We start from the raw sequence: 21429 nt of genomic DNA on the forward strand, positions 1-21429 counted from the left end.
GCCTAACCCTCCCCCCTCTCCATACCCCTAACCCCCCACCTCTAGTGCCTAAACCTAACCTCCCCCTGCCAGCACCCTAAATCTAACCCTCTCCCCTTAGAGCCTAACCCACCCCCTAACCACGCTACTTACATTCAGCATGCCGGCATTCTGAGCCCCGTGGTCAGTATTATTAGCTTGTCAGGTATTCTTCTACTGAAGCAGTATTATTTTTCCACCATAGCTGCAGGTGCTTGTTAATCTGTACTGCTAGAGTGTATGGCAGGTGTACCTTGGCTAAGGGGTTTGGGTATGGGATGCCGGCGCTCATCCCTACACTGGCATCCCTACAGGATTAGGATACCGATACCTGTCGGTCGATATCCTAACTCTCCCTCCTCACCCTACCCGGTGCCTAAACTTTACCTCCCCCTTCTCGCACTCTAAACCTCTCTCTCCCCTGCTACTTACCTTTGAAACGCCAGTGGTCGGCATTCCGGCGCTGGGATTCTGACAGGAGTCGGGATTCCGGTGCCAGCATTTGGAGTGCCGGAATCCCCGCGGTCGGTATTATGACCGCATCACGGGTAAGGATTGGTAGAGGAGGGAAACGTTTCTATGCATGGAAGCAAAGGCTAGGTTAAAGTTTAGCTCTGGAAATTTTTAAAATGTTAAAAACGCAGTTGTCATTGGCATTAATAGCACTTTACATGAAGTTATCATATACTTTAAATGAAATAATGAATCATTCTTAATGTATTCTGTCTGTAACTGATACAGATTGTAGCTCAGAAAGTTCTCTCTGTATCATCAATAATCACAATTTAAGAACGTAGGGCTCTATGTCTTAAAGGAGTCCACTGGAATATACTGAACCCATTATCATGTAGATGAAAGCAGCTTGGGATGACGTTGGCTTTGTGACATGGTATCCTGCTGGTAGTAGTCATTAGAAGTTGTGTAGACTGTGGCCATAAAGAAATGGACATGGCCAACAACTCCACTGTTGCATTAAAACAATTCACATTTGGTATTAAGTGGCCTATGTGTGGCAAGGAAACAATCTCCACACCATTAGACCACGATCACTGGCCTGAACTGTTGACACAAGTCAGGCTGGATCGATGGATTTATGTATTTGTCGCCAAATTTTGCCTGTACCATCTGCACATCAGAGCAGAATTTGAAAATCCCCAGACCAGGCAATGTTCTTCCAGTCTACAACTGTCCAGTGAAACTGTAGCCTCAGTTTCCGGTCCTTAAGCTGGATACACGCGATATGATGTGTGGCCCAGCCGATGTAACGATACATCAACACGCGACGTACACACGGTGTACGATGGCTCAATGTGTTGTTGCATGCTGCATGTAACAGTACCTGGTCATTCAGCACAGCAGATGGACGATGCAATGAACCACCGTAATGCGCACACAATTAGGCGTTCACACTGCACGATCCATACAATATATTGCTCTGATCCACATTGGAACGATATTTCGTATTGTGTGTTCCATGCTGCAGCTGACAGTTGAACCTGGTGTGAGCTTATGCAGCTGTAGTTCATCCAGTTCAAAGCTCAACATGCTGTGTATTTGGAGTTGCTCTTCTGCATACCACTGTTGTAAAGCATGGTTGCTGGAGTTGATATTGTCTTCCTATCAGCTTGAGCCAATCCTGCTTGACCTCTTTCATTAACAAGGTGTTTGTGTAGATAGAACGTCCGCTCACAGGATGTGTTTAGTTTGCGGACCATTCTCTGTAAACACTTGAGACTGTTGTGCATGAAAATCCCAGGAGATCAGTAGTTTGTCTGGCACCAAAACTATTTCACAGTTAAGTCCTTAGATAACATTTCTTCCCCAAACTGTTTGTACTGAACAACCAAATATCTTGCCCATGCATTCATTCCGTTGCTTCCTCATGATTGGATGATTGGTTGATTAGAAATGTGCCTTAATGAGAAGGAGCAGGCGTACCTAATAGAATGGCAAGTGAGTGTAGCATGGGTCCTGGAGGGAAGAGCATTTTTCAAAACACACAAGAATACCTGTTAAGCATAAACATAGCCGGCACTCTTTACATTGGAGGAGTACAGAAGACAAATGCTTATAGTAAAATAGTTAAGAAAAAAACAAAAAAACAATTAGATCTTTATTTCAGATGCGAAAGAAGCCATAACACATGTCCACACATTGGAAATTACATTTTCTAGAAGATCAGTAGTATTTAGTCTACAGGCCATTTAATTGTCTTCCTTAAATTACTGGAATTTAAATACAGTGAATATTTTATCTTCTTTTTACCAATTAGATGAGCTCTGTGCAACACTCATAGCCAGCACCAAATTACATAAATTGATTGGATTTATAATTTTAGTCCTTTCTCTTTCACTACAAGGCACATATCCTTACAGATGTAACATGAAAGTAAAAACATGCATACATGAATTTTAATATTCCTATAATAGATACCAACTAAATAACTAACTCATATGGAGTATTGAAATAGACTAGCCAAGCTAAAATTCCTGTAGCTCCGCATGCACCAAACTGAAAAATGTCTCATTATGGATATTTGTTCTTAGCAATCTACTGTCCATCTATGGAGTGCACAGAGCACACCACATTTCTTACTTGCTTTCCACAAATATAAATGAACTTTTAGGCACATTTAAGATGTTTTACAATATAGTATTTGTGGCCGTAAAATAAGTTGTAAAGTGGCTATTATGGACTAGCAAAATATATGCTAAAATAATTTCCTGCACCAGGTTATCGTTCCTTAAAAGGGACTACTATCTCATATTTGTCTGTACACAATACACTGTATAAGTTAGATATAGTTTTATATTATCATTTTGTGCAGGATATCAGCTAATGAATCAGGTTGTCTGCTTCCATATTTTCAATTCTTTCTGGATTTGGCCAATAATGTCACCAATCCCCAATTGTGCCACATATATCTCTTGCCCATAGCCCAAACTTGTGTACTGTAAAAAGATCATATTTTAATAAGGGGAATAAAGGGATTATTTGGAGTGAAGGGAAAATAGCGGCATCTCTACTGAATGGTGAGCTATTGAAGCAGATTTACTGGCTTAATTCGGTAAAGGCCTATAATCTAAAAAAAAATGCACATGCACAAGGGAGTGGGGAGGGGGATGTGGCTTAGAGCCCGTTTAAGTAGCAATAAGTCCCCAGGTAAGTTATCACCTGTGAAAGCAATATAATATCTACCCATACTTTTCTGGCACTAAAGCAACTAGACTACACTACTTTGCCTAGAATAGAATTTTGTACAACATTGTACACCAGTAATTGCATTCTTATTACTGGGTTTTTCTCAAGCACATGTAGGATTCTCCCTCTAATATAAAACAGAACGCACAAAGTGATTAAGTTAACAAGTGAACAGACTCATTCAAGGAAAACAGACAAGTGGTTAAAACCCAATTAGATACATACACTTTCAGGGATTGTCGGCAGTCCGGTTACGTCAGGAGTAATGAAAAACGAGTGCTAGGCAGGAGGGAGGGTAGGGGAAAAAATACAACACAGGTTAATTAGGATTTAATAAGAATCTTAATTGGGGGTTTGGTGCTAGGAGGGGGAAAATAATATAATTAATGAGTTTTATGGTATGTGTATACACAATTATTGGAACAATGAATGACAGAAAGTAACAAACACCCTTATATTTAAAGTAATCAAGACACAAAATGCAGAAGAAACACCAAGTTAATGACAGTAGCCTGTGAAATATGTGCACTTCATACAGTTGATACAGTACCGCTGATGCTATTCTGCATACTGTAGTCTGCATATCTGTTATATGTTAACATTTTGAAGGGTTTTTTCACACAAAAAATACATCTTGAAAGACTAATGATTTATGTATTTTTTGTTTTGTTAACATACAGTCAGGATCTATTTTAACAACTTTTAGAGGCTCGCTGTGAACATGGACTATATGATGCCAATTAGAAAATATATTCAAGAGAAAGATTTTAAACATAATACAATTCCTCCTATTGTTCTGGACTGTGATAGGGCACAATATTTTTGACAAGGCAGTGCTGCTTGAGAACTCTGGAAAGGGTGTAGCTTTCTCGGAGACAACTTTATTACACTGGCCTGTGAATGGCTTCTGTCATACAGTAAACCATTCTAGAGATGGACTACTCCCCCTACAAAATTTTACTAACAACAAATTCAAAGGCACCCTGCTCCCTAACAGGCATCGACTAATCTGATTGCTATGGAATGACCAAAGTATTTAAAAACATAAATTATGATGTGCTCTCACACAAAAGTGTCAAGGGCTAAGTTCACTACTGGGTGATATGTCCAAAAATGCTTAACCTTGCATACAATGGGGCTCATGCAAAGTAATACCTACGCCAGGTTGTGAAGCGTAACTAGCATAAAAACCCAGAAAGACGGCTACAAACATATGCACCTCTGCAGATTTACAGGATTTTAGCACTTCAACCTGGTTGCACCTTTAGAGGCAGCTGTAAGCCAAGTGCAGTAAAGTGTGTCCGTAAAAATTGCAAACAGATGCAGACCACCATAGAGATGCATCTATGTCTGTGGAAGCCATATCATTTGTGGGTGGTGAAGGGCAGGTGTAAACACACACTGATGATTATGGCAAAAGCCAGCACTAGCGAACTACTATTGTTTGGCTTGCTGTGATTGTACTGCTGATCTATATATATATTGGTGAGTTGTTCATGTTGTGGTGATAAAGTTTTTTATACTTTTTAAAGCAGAACAGCAAATTAATATTTTTCAAGTAAAACAAATGATTAAAGTAGGGATGTGCAGGCTCGGATAGGTTCGAGTTTGCACGTGGAGTTCGGATTTTTCCCTCCAAAAAAACGGAACTCAGAAAGAGGCAAAACGTCATCTTGCACGGACGAACATCATCATTCCTGGACTTTTGTGCATGCCACTTGTGAAAGCTGCAGCTTTGCATGTGCAAACAATTGTATATTTTTAGTGAACACATTTTACAACTGTGGTTTGGGGTTCTACATTGTGTTCAGTGTGAGTAGCCCTTATGTTTAGAACCACTATTCTGAAGAATGGAGCGTTCTGATCTCTGATGTGAGTAGTTCATACCTCCCAACTTTTGGCCAATGCAGATTGGGACCTCTTCAAGTGTCAGAGACGTGCATCGCTCCGGGAGTTGCTGGCCATACCCCCAGTCCCTCTCTCCTGTAAATAGATGCCATGCGCATGGCATCTATTCATTCGAAGCAGAGCAGTGGGTGAGAGGGGCCTCCCAACCTTACCCCACACTGCGAGTTACTGCAGCCCGCTGGTGGGACTGCAGGAAAGTGCCCAAAAGAGGGACTGTCCCGCCAAAATCAGAACCATTGGGAGTTATGCTAGTTAGAGAATTCACCGTCTGCTTTGTATGAGCATGGTCATCTCACATAGCTCTCAAAATTATGATATCAGAGTAATTCTACCTTTTTTTTTTTTTTTTTTTATTCACAAGTATGAAAGCGCACATTTCTAACAGCCATTTCCCAGGGAGATTTGGAAATATTGGACAACAGCAGAATAAAAGAATAATAATTGGTTAAAAAAATTTACTCCAAGATTAGCATAGAAAGCTAGTATTCATTTTAATAATTAGTGGATTATTCCAGAGAAAATATCTAAAGACTGTACTAGATTATGGTTGTCTTAGTGAAAAGGTGAAATGAAGAATGATTGCAAGAAAGGGAGAGATTTATCATTAAAAATTAATGTTTAAAATGTAACAAAAATGTTTTACTTAAAAGTAGGAACTCACCCTGCCCTGTGACTTACCAGCTCGGGAGTGGGCTGATTTTTTAAAATGGGTTCCATTGATATAAACTGTAGTGGGTTCTTGTAAATAAGAAACAAATATTCCACTTATAGCGATTAGTATTTCCCTATATCCTAAGGCTGTCAGTACTATCAATATCTGTATCAACACATATATACCAAGAGCAAGGTGTGTTGTTTGAATACATATAAAACAGTGAAAGAAAACATTTATTAATTTATTTATAACTTGCATGCAAAGATGACTGCTCACCTCAATGGCTAATCAGGTGTCTGATGTATTGTAGGAAGTATAATGGCTGGCATGGCATACATTTTTCAGATTAAAGTATTAACACTTCATGGCTAGAAGATTGCCTACTGTGTGATATTTTAAAAAAAGAATACACTTTGCTATACTCTCCACCAATGCTCACTCCAAAAAAACCTTTTACAGCAAACTGAAACAGACAAAAGGACCTATTTATTAATAATAAAATGGATATAGCCTCGAAATTAACATTTCTTATCGTTGCATATCACACCGATTTCAGGGCTAATTATAACATCCTTCATGCAGGGACAGCTGCTTCGGAAAGTGAATAGCAGGACTTTCAAATCTGAAGATAGCAACGAAAGTTTGTTCTGCCAGGTTTTGTCGGCAATGTTCAAGGGCATGTGTGTTCCCTGATATGAGAACACTTTCTTCTCTTCCTGTTTAGATACCAATTTGTGTTATATCTTATTCTTAGGAGCATCTCTCTACTTAATTTAAATTTAGAATTATTCAAACAACAGTGGGGCTTTATTCACTATACTGAATATTACTCCCGTGCAGTTTTTCCTTTATGTTTATTAAGTACTGTACCATATCAGTACCGATACAGAGTCTAACAGTTTCTTTAGCCTATAGTGCTGGCGACCAGCTTTATTTCCTACATGTATAACTGGGCACCTTTAGATCTTATTCTATAATAGTAATATAATCCCCTTTACCAGCAGTAATATATACAGTCTATAATGCCCTCCCTACTGCAATTTATATGGATATTAAAAGTCAGAGAAGTTCTGTGAACATAGAAAAGCACTAGGCTGTAGGGCAAATGCTTTTAAACAGGTCACACAAATCCAAGGTAACTTCTAAAAATAGTTATTTACAGTAGCGCATACGTTAATCCTTATAATAAGATTTCTTCATGAATACTAAGGGGATTAATAAACAATGTAATCAGAACTCAATATTAATACAGTTATATACAGTTTGTACATATATCATAATTTGTTTATTATGTATTAAAAAATATGCGCATCAGTAACAGCAACATTCGGTAACATGTCAGCAAGAACAATAATGTCATCAGAAGCAGTAATGCCCAATAGTGGCAGCAGCACTAATGGCCCATAAAGTTAGCAGCAGAGTTGACCAATAGTGTCAGCAGTAGCCAAAATGCTTACGTGCATCAGCAGTAGCGGAAATGCCCATCAGAGCAAGCAGTAGCAAAAATTACCAAAAGCACCAGCAGAAGTAGAAATGCCCAATAACACCAGTAGCAGCAGAAATGCCCAATAACTAATACAGTACAATAAATGCCCAATAAGGCCAGCAGTACAAGAAATGCCCAATAAAGTTGTCAGAAATGTCTAATAGTGCCGATGGTATCAAAAATTCCAATAGCATCAGCAGTAGCAGAAATTACCAATAGTACAATAGTGCCAGCAGTAGCAGAAATTACCAATAGTGCAATAGTGCCAGCAGTAGCAGAAATTACCAATAGTGCCAGCAGTAGCAGAAATTACCAATAGTGCAATAGTGCCAGCAGTAGCAGAAATTACCAATAGTGCCAGTAGTAGCAGAAATTACCAATAGTGCCAGCAGTAGCAGAAATTACCAATAGTGCCAGTAGTAGCAGAAATTACCAATAGCGCAATTGTGCCAGTAGTAGCAGAAATTACCAATAGTGCCAGCAGTAGCAGAAATTACCAATAGTGCCAGCAGTAGCAGAAATTACCAATAGCGCAATTGTGCCAGTAGTAGCAGAAATTACCAATAGTGCCAGCAGTAGTAGAAATTACCAATAGTGCCAGCAGTAGCAGAAATTACCAATAGCGCAATAGTGTCAGTCGTAGCAGAAATGTTCGATAGTTCAGCAGTACCAAAAATGTAGAATAATGTCAGTAGAAGACAATTTAACTAAAAAATAGTACTAGTGATGCTCAACAGCATTACTGAAGTAGTGGTACCCAACAATGTTGTTAGTAGCTGTGATGCCTAATAGTACCAGCAGTAGCAGTGATGCCTCATTGCCAGCAGTAGCAGTGATGCCCAAATTGGCATTGGCTTGTTTCCACTTATGTCTAATTAGAAGCTTGCGGCACACATTATGCATTATGAAAATGTATAGGGACATTAATTGAATGTAACTTGGGGTGCAGAAGGACTAATGTACATGGGGGTCCCAAAGTTGGCATCGGGGAGTTACATATAACTCTGCATCTGTGACTAGTCAAGGAAGAATGATACCATATTCAGACTGGCAGACAAAGAAGTAGCAGAAATGCCCAATAGAGGCAATACAATGTATTCTTGAAAATGGCAGCGGATGTACGACCAAATTCAGAGTCGGACACATCAATGCGGCAAACACCGCCCGTATACATACACTGTGCGAGCAGACGTCATCCCTATCAGCACAGATCTGCACCATAAGATCAGTCTGAAATTGCTGGGTCTTTGCGAATGCTCACTTCTGAATATCCCGCAATTCTGTCTACACAACCACGGTACTAATTACAGATGCCCCATTGCCGTCCAGTTACACACATTTAGCTACAACTGGAGATCTGGTTGACTTCTATGCAACTACGAAGAGAACCCCAGGATTGGTAAAGATGTGAATGTGCACCTCAACAGCCTGAAATGCATGCGCTGTGCGAACAAATGCAGTTGCTGCCACTTTGCTTATATTCTGTCAGATACACGAGGATAGTTGCGGCTAGTTTGATGCTATCAAAGTCAGAATTTGTAGGTAATTACCAGGTTCAGACTAACAGGAGTGTGAGCTTCAGGAACTGGATGATTGTACAGGGTCTTTAATATATCATTTAAGTCATTTTCCTGAAAGAACAAAGACAAGAACAAAGTTATAATAAACATGCAAAACATTTGCTAAACATTTTCAACAGTTTTAAAATATTTTATAAGATCTTCTAAGACCACAACTTAAATGCAGAGTGAAGTGAGGTTTCTGAGCTCTGCAAGGCTTTTGTTTTCCACCAGTTGTATGCAAAATACATATCCCCTCTAGATTGTAAGCTCTTGCGAGCAGGGCCCTCTCCTTATTGTTTTTTCTACATAATTATAGCATTGAAAACTGTAACCAAGTATTTATATTAAAATTGATAAATTATATTATTTGTATCAGATTGCATTTATGTAAAATTGAGAAGTTGTTTGCATTGGTTTGTACTTGTGTAACTGATAGCCCTATATCCTTTGTACGGCGTTAAAGAATACTTGTGGTACCATATAATAATAATAAAAATACTGTATTTGGCCTGTTAAGTGTATAGATTATCAATAGGGTATAGTTCAACACAAGAAAAATATAAAAGCAATATATACATTTTTCTAATATTCATGAGAAGTGTCTTTATAAGTTTGCTATTCCTTTGTGTACTTTTATTGTTTGTTCTTTTTAAAGTTTATTTTAAAATATTGCTTTGTAGGTTAAGTAGCCTACTGGCAGTCTGACACTACTGTATTAAAGTTAAACGCCGTGGTGCTATCATCAATGTTTATTTGTAAGTGTTGTACAATCAAGAGTTACAAATCAAATAAGATACAAACTAACATAAAAAAATACGGACAAAATTGTTGATGGTGGTGCAGACGTGAGACAAAGGGTAATAGGGGATCCCCTGTTGTGAGATCTTACAGTCTCGATGTATACACTGCATCAAATATTACGAATTAACAAATACGCATAACTTAGTTTTAGAGTATGTACAAATAACTTGTACATATTGTAGTCAATGTGAGTTTTAAGATTCGTAATAACTGGTAACGGTAAATACAGCTGTGGAAGATGTGAGTGGCTAGCCAAGATTCTGCATTTGAGTGAGCAAATGGAGATATTGAGGTGCAAACAAGGGAGGAGTTTGTAGTAGCCAGTGTAGAAAGGGTGCAGACATAGGAGAGCAGGATTCTGAAATTGTTTGCTGGAAAATAGTTACAAAAAGAGGTAGAGAGCAGAGTGTCAGGGAGGCTTGCCTTGTAGGTCACACCAAAAAATATTCAACTGGCTGATATTGGGAATGTCTGTTGAAGCTAGCAAAATCTTTCAATAGCAACTAGAGGAATGAATAGGACGGGGTACGCTGTCATCAAGACCCTGATCGAATTTTTTAATAAAGTAACACAACGCATAACGTATGCAGTTAGAGGATAATTATGATACAATGGGCACAACTGGGAATTGGTTAGATGAAAGTAATGACTAGAGAACCAATTTGAGTTATACATATAATCCATAGGAGGGGAGACATTAAAGGACTGATTGGCATTTGATCCAAACCAAATGAGAAGCCTGGTGGTGTAGTGGTTAGCATTGCAGCCTCCCAGCACTGAGGTCTTGGGTTCAATTCCCGGTCAAGGCACATCTGTGTGGTGTATGTGTGTTAATGCCATGCTTTCATGGGATGGCATCTGACAAAAAAACAAGATTCTGGGTTACTCAACGTAGAATCAATTCCTTTGAGTGCATCTGGGAATCACCTACGCTGGGATATGAGGAGTAGGCACTAAAAATAATTGACTGACTTAAAACACCCCCTCCCTTATATACCCTCCCCTTTCCCTAGCTCTTCAGTTATCTGACTAGCAAATCCAATAGAGAAGAATAAGAGATGAACATAAGAATCCATCACATACATCAGGGAGGGAACTCAGTGATTCCCAGATGGACTCAGAGGAATTGATTCTACAGTGAGTAACCCAGAATCTTGTTTCCTCTTTCGTCCAATCTAGGAAGCACTGACGCTGGGACTTCCCCAAGAAAGCCTTAAGAGGGAGGGGGATTACACGCACAGGCAATGCTATATGCAAAACCTTGCGCGCAAAACTCGCATATTTAGCCACAAATGTGTGGAACCGATAAAATTTGGTAATTGTGTGCACTGAGGACCAGGTGGCCGCCCTGCACAACTGCTCAATGGAGGCACCCTGCCGAGCTGCCCAAGAAGCACTCACAGCCCGCATTGAATGTGTGCGAATGGGATCAGGTACTGACTTGCCCAAGGCCATATAGGCCTGCATGATAGTGGAAATAATCCAACGAGCAATAGACTGCTTAGATGCTGGCCAGCCTCTTTTATGGGCATCATAAAGTACTAACAGGCTGTCTGTCTTACGCAAGGCAGAAGTCCTATCCATATATATTCTGAGCGCTCGTACCACATCCAGAAACCGGACAGGACTCTCTGGATCAGGTGGAGGCAATAATGGAACCACAATCTCCTGATTTAGGTGAAATCACCTTAGGAATAAAGGATGGCCGAGTGCGGAGAACCGCTAGGTCCGCATGAAAAATATAAAAAACAAGAAAGCTAGCTGACAAAGCCGCCAATTCCGAAACTCTGCGAGCTGAGGCGATTGGCAAAAGAAAAGCTACTTTCCAAGTTAACCACCTTAATTCCACCTTTTCAAGTTGCTCAAAACTAAGGTCCCAAGGCGAGGCTGGTGAAACAGAAGGTGGCTGGACATGCAAAATTGCTTGCATGAAAGTTCTGATGTCTGGTATAGAGGTGCACACAAAAAAAGTATTGTCAGTCCAGATGTTTCTAACCAACCATGTTGCATCTTAATACTTAAATTATAACATAGCACGTTGTTGGTGGTGCTCCCAAAGTCCAAAATATAACATGTACACAAAAAAAAAGAAACAAGAGGGGCTTGATGTTGGGGCACTCTTAAGTCAAAATTATTAAAATATAACCTTTAATGGAAATTATTAAATTCTACAGATCTCTTTGCTAAACCAGAATATATGGATATGGCAAAATATTCAAATTTGTTCCAGGTAATCAGTCCCCTGCACACTTATAATGAGATTCTGTATGTCTTATTCATAACATATAGCAATCATGCAGGAGGATGATACCCATAGTGACCCTGAGATTGGCATAATATCAAATGTTAACATATGAACACTCTGCTGTGTTATCACTCTGTCCCAATCCGCCTCTTATATGTCCCCACCTACAGCACCTGGTATTCCCAGGTGGTCACCCATCCAAGTACTTACCAGGCCCAATACTGTATAGCTTCCAAGATCAAACGAGACACTTGTACTTATATCTTAGGTGGCACCAATGTTTTTTCTCCCAGGAAATTAAATTAAAGTTTCCCCTACCTTACAGCTGGCATAATCTTTTGAGACCATTGGCTGCATTAGTTGGAGATTTTTCCTGGGATCACTGATGGAATTAAGAGTATGGCTATTGCATTATGGGCTATGAAATACCATCATCAAACAAATTGGGTTTTATTGTATTATTCACATAACACAGCAACAGCTGGGCCTCTGGGAGTGTGGTCAAGTAGACATCCACCAATAGATGGTGCCTCTGTTATCCAGGTAAGCACGTTTTTTTTGTTGTTGTTTTTTTTTAAACCTACAGCAACTAGTATTCTCCAGGCGGTATCTTTACAGTGCCTCCTGTGCCCCATTAGGGAAAACCGGAGCGCAAATAAAGTGAACTGGACCCTGCCCGTGCACTTAGTTTGCAGTTTAGCTGCCAAGCATTACTATCCAAGTAAACTGTGGCAGCTGGTCACAGCTGCAGCCTTCGGGAAAACGGCTCCTATGGGGGGACTTTTTTTATTATCCTAGGATCCCAGCACACCTGTGGGTGCCTGGAGACCCTCTTCCAGGGACCGGAGCAGGATGCAGCAGATGGTGAGCACATACTGTATACCAGTACTGCTCCTAATTCCCACTCCTCCAGCCTTGATCCCATAAGGGGATTAAGGCTCTAAGATTCCATTAGGCTAAACATTTTAGGCTAGAAACAAATAAAGCCCTATACTACTTCGTGTGTCTGCTCCTGCTGGCACTAAAAAAATAACTGGAGACCTAGGGAAAGGGGAGGGTATATAAGGGAGGGAGAGTTTCAGTAAGTCAATTATTTTAGTGCCTACTCCTCGGCCCCTCTCATATATCCCTCAGTGCTTCCCAGATTGGACGAAAGAGGAAAATCACCCTAGTGTGTATGTGTGTATCCATGTTACTGGGAACTTAGATTGTAAGCTCCACTGGGGCAGGGACTGATGTTAATGACTGAAAATATTCTATGTAAAGCTCTGCGCAATAGGTGTGCACTATATAAATAACTTCATAAATAATTGACTGTAATTACATTGTTTTATTATAACAAATTAAAAGGCCAGTAAAGTAAATTGTGTACCTCCTCATGGGTAAGTTTATCTATCCAGATATAAATTTAGACACTTAAACTAGTGGTTCAGGCAAACAAAGGCTCTTTTAACGTATTTTAAAAGACCTTTTTTTTTAGAAGTGGTAGAAGCAGGGGTGCCCACCAGGGCTTGGTATCAAATAGGACGGGTTGGATATGATATCCCGGCTGTCGATATGCCGCTAGTCAGAATACCGACAGAGGCATCCCGACACCCATAGCAGGCAATGGTGAGTATATTTCTAACCATAACCCCCCCCTTCTCTAGTGCCTAAACCTAACCTCCCCCTCCCTGCTCCCTAAACCTAACACCCCCTCCCTGGTGCCTAAACGGAACCTCCCCCCAGCCTAAACCTAATCTCCCCCTCCCTGTACCCTAATCCTCCTTTCCCGTTGCCTAACCCTCCCCCTAGTGCCTAACCCCGCTAGCTAATGCAACCCTCCCCCTGCACCCCGATACTTACCTTCGGGATGCTGACAGTCGGGATACTGGTGCTGGGATCCCAACCTGTCAGGATTTCGGCGGTGGTATTAAGACCATCGGCATCCCGCACGCCGGAATGCCGACTACATCCCAACAGAACACATATTGGATCTATATACAGGAGAAGGGGCTCTGAAAAGAGGTGGGTATCAATCACTGTTAAAACCAGCAAAAAAAGCCTCTCATCAATAACTATAGACATAAGCTATGTAGTTCCTAATACCCCACATGGGTAATCAAATGTTGTGTATACAGTACTTCCCTATGTACACAGAATGCTACCAACATGCCCATTCTAGTGACTGGGTAGCCGATCACTATGGGAAAGATGAGAATGGAAGGGGGCTTTCAGCAACTCATGGGACAACAACTGTACTTTCCTGCAATGGTTTTAACTGGGGGAGATGACCTGTACCTCAGTTGGTGAGGAGACAAGCAGTCACCATCTTCACTGGTCAGTTCCCTACAAATAAGCCTAACAAAAAAACATCCCGACTTATAGAGACTCTCACACTGAACCTCCCCCCAAAAAATGGGGGTTGTGGCAGTCACAGAGAGTAATTGTTGATTTTATAGTTGCCAGTGGCCTGGGAAATCAAGGAGGGGGAGCAGGGTATAGCAGATACCAGAACAAGCACAATAAATGCCAGACTGCCACTTACACAGGTGTAGACCTGCTCAAAACTGAAGCGGTAGGAAATACTGCCGGCCGCATGGCCATGAGTTCGAATCCCGGCAACGTGAGGCAGACAGCTGGAGAGATCCCAGCAGCGGCAGCCCGACAGCGCTGGAAATCCCGATCATCCCTAGGTAAGTACTTACTAACCTAACCTAACCCTCCTTAGGAGTGCCTAACCCTAAAACCCCCTCTAAGTGCCTAAATCTAACCCCCCCCTTCCCCCACTGCCTAAGTCCCTCAGGGGGTGCCTAACTCTAACCTCCCCCCTGGGGTGCCTAACCCTAACCCACCCTCCCCCTAGCCTAACCCTAACCCTCCCGGGGGGGGGGTGCCTAACCCTAAGTCCTCTCGGGAGCCCTAAACCTAACCCTCCCCCCCCTGCAGCTGTCCACTCGCAGCGCCCGGAATCCCTTCGATAGGGATGCCGGGCGTCGGTCTCCCGGCATCGAAAAAATGACAGGCATCTAGATTTAGACGCCTGTCATTTAACCCTCGCTGGGATAAAGCAGTCGGGAAGCCGGCTGTCGGATTTACGTCAGCCGGCTTCCTGATTGCATCCCCTCAAAACAAGGTGATTTATACCTGGACTAAAGCATCACCTCACTTGGCTTTTAGGACCAATGACACAAGCAAAGGGGGACTGCATTCATAGAACCTGAAAAAGTATCTCCTCTTATTTATATATACTTCAGATTTGTTACTGAGTTAATGTGTTTGCATTGTACCACAAAACGCCATGTGCTTCTAGTATTTAGTTAAATAAATGAAAGTAATATTTTACTCTGGCTGCCCAGCTAAGAATCTTAACATCCCAAAACCAGTGTACAGGTTTCCCACACCCATAGGGGCATACTTATTCAATCCATAATGCGGATGTGATAAATATTTTTTTGCTTAAATTTGCAACCTAAAAATTATTGGTCTCTTGCCTGGAGACGGGCTTTACTAAGAGCCCATCCTGGCGAAGAGCTGGAAGCAATGTGATAGCATAAAGCTATCACACTGCTTAAAGTTTGGGTCCTCTGCACACACTGATCCCTCTTCGAAAGAATTTGCAAAATAGTAGCCTATTGGCTAATATAGGACAATGCCATGTGGGAATAGCGTTGCCTATCTTGGCCAAGTTATGGAATGTGACACTGCAGCCCCCACAGAAACTTATGAGGACGGCATACCTGCTACAACCCCTCCATAGTACAGATCTGGGGCATCCTTAATATTTGTGGGTACCCACAAATATTTAATGATAAATAGGGCCCATAGTCCTTATATCAGCCAAATTGAGAGAGTAGTCCTCAATAGTCACTGGGGCATCTCTTCTCAATGGGTGTTTTGAAGTATGCCCTATTACAATATCCAGGGTTCAGGGTGTTTTAGATAATAGCAATCACAATAGGTTAACATGAAACAATTAAGTTGTATAAGCAACACAATTTGCAAGAATAAAAGTGAACCAATGAAGTGAGGTTAAAAGGGAGAAAAAGCATTTTGGTTGTTAAAACTAGAAGAAAGTAAAATGAACAAAATACAAACTTTTTTGAAAAATAAGCTAAAGCTGACAAACAGATGGCACAAAATAATACAAAATATACTTCAAGAACATACAAAGCAAGAAAAAGAAAACTGATAACACCAGGCCGCTAAATGATAAATAGGAAAATAATTAATAAGAAATATCTGGTCTTTTAAATATGTTTTGTTTTTGTCTGTATTCACAAAGAAAAGAAAAATGTCAGATAAAAGGTGGCATGACAATAGCCTAAGCCAGTGGTTCCCAAACTTTTTTGAATCACAGCGCCCTAGAGTGTCAGCATCATCTTCACTACACCCCTAAGCCAAAAGTCTTTTATTGAGAAATTCAAAAACAAATGTAGTAAAGTGAAGTAAATTGTCATCCTTAGGTTCAGTTACTGTATGTAGTGGGGGACAGGAATGAGTTCCTGTTTGTCCACATATTTACATTACATTGACCATAAATAATTTGATTTGGTGCTGGAGCACCATCCTGAGGCACCCCTGCGAGGGTGCCACAGCGCACAGTTTTGGAACTCTGGCGTAAGCAAAGCATTAACAGTTACTTGTCAAGGAGCAGTTATCCAGAAACAAGATTAAAACCAATAAAGCACCTGGAACATATGGCATCCAACCATGTGCGCTAAAAGACCCATGTCAAGTAAATTATAGACAACAATGGGGCTAATTCTGCATTGCATGCAAGTGCAATAGTGAACGGAAATTACTGATTATCGAATTGCGAAGAACGGTTCCTCCGTGATCGCACGTAGCATTTAAGGGACGGTGCAGAGGCGGAGTCGGCCGGCGTTCCCGCAAAAGGCCACTGGCTGCATCCACAGACACAGTTTCCTGGTCTCGCAAGCCGGCCAGCCTGAGTAAGTTGAGGCTTACTCAGCTGGCTGACGGCACGGCGCCGTCCACCATCGCGACCGATGGTCGGGATGGTTGTCCCAGCCTCGGTCACAGTGCTGGGATCACAAATGCATCGGGAGGGTGTCATACACCTCCTGCTACATTTGCATATTTACAAGGACGAACGGAATTACAAAGCTGCTTGCGTGAAGCTTTGCAATTCCGTCCCAAGCTGAATCACCCCCAATATCTTTTATTTATGCACTCCCTCCTAACTAAGCCAGTACCAAGACTGGTAAGAATCAAACATGGTACCAATCTTAAAAAATGGAACAAAATCGTGAACAGGAAATGATATTACATGCGATTCTGACTTCTGCTGATAATAAATTATTTAGAGGAATTCTGGGGGATAAGATTCTGAAACACTAACATTGTAGAAAATAATTTGATAACACAGCATATCACAGTATCAGCATGGATTCATGAAAACACCAACCATCGCTAACAAACATGATTAGCCCTCATGAGGAGAGAAGTGTACCTTGGTAGTGCAAACAATGCAATCGATTTTTATTTTGCAGAAGTGTTTGATACTTCTTTAGGTTACGGTCTGTTACATGAAAAAAAGAGTGCTAGGTATTGAGGAAAAAGTATATGAAGATAAACAGTAGTTGTAAATGTAACATAATGAGACCGGGGCGAGAGCTATTAGTGATGCACCACAAGGATCTGGCCTGGGGCCTGCCCTTTGTAAACGCTAACAATTATATTGTAGATGGTTTAAAATGTAAAATGTTCATATTTGCAAATAAAATAAAGCTATGTAGTATTACTAATTCAGAACAGAATTTGCTACATAATAATGTATATAAAACAAACTCAGTTGTGAAATAACAGTTGAAGCTTAACCTAGGGTTATGTACCTAAGTAGCAGAAATTAAATAGACTACAATTGGGAAAAACAAAGATTTAAATTGACCTTGTAATAACAGCTGACAGAAAGCTGGGATCCAGCAAATAATACCAGGCATCAACTACAAAGGCAATAATAATGGGGATTCAAACCAGTGATGTAAACGTAGTATTACCATTATATAAAAGTCATTAGACCACAACTTGAATATACTGTAGAGTACAGTTTAGGCACCTCACTATAAGAAGTGTAAAGGAAAACTTGAAAGGGTTCAGACACAAACGGCCTCATTCACAAATGGGATGTTCGGATTACATAATAAAGAGGTTAGAAAAACTATGCTTTTCTATTTTAGAAATAAGGTGCTTTAGAGGACCTAATTCATATGTACACAGACTATACAGAGGACAAGGGGTCATCAATTGTGAATGGTAGAAAGAGGTTTCACCATCAACATAGAAACGGATTCTTTACGGTGAGGTGTTGATGGAAAAATCACTAACAGAATGTAAAAATGTATAGGATGCCTTTTTATCTGTAGATATTACTAGTGGAGGAAATTATTGAAGTAATTGATAAAGAGAATTGTCATTTTCATGAAGAAATTGTTTTTAATTCCAATTAAATTAGGTGTGATTTGTACAGTAAGATCACACATTCCAGCATGGTGTATAGTGTGTACCGCGTACTCAAAGCTAAATGCAGATCTTCACCTGTATTCAGAGTTGGTTGCATCTACATATGCAGCCACACCACCCGTATCCATTTGCTTGTGTAAGGAGCCATCATCACTATCAGAATTTGCACCAGGCCTATACCTGGTAAAATCAGTCAGATCGCTAAAAATTTTCAACTCTGAATAACCCGCAGTTCTGCCTACATGCCTAGGCTGTTTTAGCAGGGCGCCACGCCATGCCCAATTTCAAAGAGGCAGAATACGCCCTGTCCTTTTTGGCAGCGCCCCGCTAAAACAACATGCCGGGAAAAAATTGCAATGCAGCGATCACGGACAGTAATTAGATGCGCACAGCATTTATTTACAGAGGTGAGAGCTTGGGGTAGCCCGGCATGTCCGTAAGTGTCAAGCACGGCCTCAAGAGTGATGAAAAGGGGGCACATTTTAGAGAGACACCCCCTTTTCTCATGGTTACGCCTCCTTTTCGGGTGCGCGCACAAAAGTACACACTCTGCGGTCCATCGCCCTGCCTCGCACCAGACTTAGAGTGAACACTACCTACAACATGCCTTCAGAACACTTAGCTTACATGCGAAGGCTCAGCTGACTCCCATTTACTTTTTCATCCACTCAGCCGCAAGTATATGCGGCTGTGATATGTACGACTCGGAATTTACCATAGTTGTTGAAAGTTGTATCTGCTCAGCTGTGGAGTAAATTGCAAGATCCGTCCTTAAAATGGATTTCTGTGCAACTTTGAATTAGCCCCATAAAGAGAAAAATTTAGATACAAAAATGTAATTGCTGCTTCTAAAAATGTAAGAAAATCGATTATTCTGATTTTTTTAGATTTGAACATTCAGAGTATATTTAATAAACAAAGGATAGAAATGTATGCACACATAAATAGATATCTCGGATTTAAATACTTAATATTGCCCCGTTATTTGAAGCATAGATACAAATCTATCGGGGTGCTGCCTCATGACAACTTACATAAGTATATATTTACATATATATAAAAGATGGTTCTTGTCCCAATGGGACATCTTTAAGATATATGTATATAAAAGTGAAGTTTTATGGGTAAACCTGTTATGTTTTTGTTTGTGCCACAACAGGACAACATTTTTTTCTCTCTCTTCCTCACATTTTGAGTATATACTGCACTCACCTGGGAAGGTGGGATGGGGGATGTGTGGTGCTGCTGTATCTGGAAGGTGTCCAACCTTCCTGTGTGTTTTGGAAAATAGGCAGTGATACAGAGCTGCACGGGGTGATAGGGGGGATGGAAGGGTATAGAAACTGTGTATCCTAGTGGGTGGGTGTACGTCTCTGGTGTGTGGGAAATGTGTGTGAATAGTATCGGAGGGTGTGCGTATCAGGTGTGTGCATATACTGTATGTTGCTGGATAGAAGACGTGACAATGAATATGGTGTGAATAATCTATATTTTCTATGTTGTACAAATGGAATCGGTATGAAATACCGCAGGCCGCGCGTTCGATTCCCGGCATCGGCAGGCCAACAGAAGCAGAGTTCCCGGCAGCGGAAGCCCGACAGCGCTGGAAATCCCGATCGTCCCTAAGGTAAGTATAAACTAACCTAACCTCCTAACCCTCCTTAGGGGTGCCTACACCTAACCTCCCCCCCAAGTGCCTAACCCTAATCCCCCCCTTCCCCGCTGCCTAAACCTAAGTCCCCCAGGGGGGTGCCTAACCCTAAGTCCCCCCCCCCGGGGATGCCTAACCCTAACCCTCCCTCCCCCTAGCCTAACCCTAACCCTCCCGGGGGTGCCTAACCCTAAGTCCCCCCCTGCGTGCCCTAAACCTAACCCTCCCCCACACAGCTGTCCGCTAGTGGCGCACCGCATCGGGATGCCGGGCGCCTATCTCCCGGCGTCGGGAAAATGTCAGGCGTCTACATCTAGACGCCCGGGATTTCACCCTCGCGGGGATATGACAGTCGGGAAGCCGGCTGCCGGTATTAAGGCAGCCGGTTTCTCGATTGCATCCCGTACAAATACAGAGGTGTCACAGTGCGCTCTTCCAGGTTGATCCTGCAGGATTACCCTTTGTGGTATACCTTACTATGTCGGTATGCTCCCACTGGCGGGGGACCCCTTTGTGAAGCGGGTAGGTTTGAACTTTAGCGAATACAGAATTCTACCAGAACTGTTTTTAGGAACTTAAGATGTGTAAATACACAAAAAGCATTAACGAAGAAAAGGATTACCGGACATTACTTTATGCATGTTCAATCTTATGATAGAATCTCTTGGTTTCAATGCTTTTCACAGGTAACACATGTACAGCACAGGGAATGTTTTGTGATATTAGTTTAAAAATTAAAGGCGAAACTTAAGAAGTCTTTGACTGAAATAAAAATTATTGTAAAGAAACAATACAAGAAATAATAGTTGACCTATTAAATAGAATTTACAGAAAACATATTACCTGTTCCTTGACCAGATAATCAGCCAGTGTGTTTAATAGCTTGTAGTAAACTTCAAACCAGGGAAGATAACTGCAGGGATAAAACAGCGTCAAATTGGGCCTGATCAAGTACATAGGATGCAGATGTATGTGTATGTCCTAACATAAACACACGTATTCACGCTCTCACATACAATCAGCGGAAGTACAGAGGATACTTGCTCATTTATCTGCTAGGGAAAAGCCTGTGCTGCTCACTGCATTGCAGAGCCATTTATCATATTATTGCATGAATATTGCTTTTACACTGTCTTATGAAAAATAGCCTGTCCCTCGTGTGGGCATCCCCCTCCTCTGGACAGCAGATTTATGTCCTTGCTAGAGGGATACTGACTTGCACTGCACTGTGCGGGAGAGGTCATGCATTTCAATGTCATGTCAGGCTGGCCCCTATTACACAGAACTGCAGTGTCTGGGGCTCATTACAAAGTGTAAAGAATGGGCGATGAGTTCTACATTATACATGAGCAGACACTGTATGAATGGAAAAGCTTTACTCTAGTACAAAGTTGGATATGGCATTGCTGACTATAGGAATACTGCAAAAAGTGTATA

At 41.2% G+C, this 21429-nt stretch overlaps 1 protein-coding gene across 4 annotated transcripts in view; it reads right to left on the reverse strand.

Annotated features, from left to right (window-relative positions):
- The window catches only part of DENND1B (DENN domain containing 1B), a 243819-nt gene that overhangs the window by 108126 nt on the left and 114264 nt on the right, over positions 1-21429 (reverse strand). For 3 of the 4 annotated variants that reach the window (XM_088474063.1, XM_088474062.1, XM_088474061.1), the window contains exons 6-8: positions 20836-20905; positions 8819-8899; positions 3445-3498 (exon numbers count right to left, since the gene is read on the reverse strand). In XM_088474063.1, coding sequence (XP_088330189.1) covers positions 3445-3498; positions 8819-8899; positions 20836-20905 — 205 coding nt within the window. Of the gene's footprint in view, positions 1-3444; positions 3499-5805; positions 5866-8818; positions 8900-20835; positions 20906-21429 lie in introns of all 4 variants that reach the window. The other variant, XM_088474064.1, reaches the window with a different exon arrangement.

This window comes from Taudactylus pleione, unplaced genomic scaffold, assembly GCF_031769625.1.
Source record: "Taudactylus pleione unplaced genomic scaffold, aTauple2 ptg000146l, whole genome shotgun sequence".
NCBI lineage: Eukaryota > Metazoa > Chordata > Amphibia > Anura > Myobatrachidae > Taudactylus > Taudactylus pleione.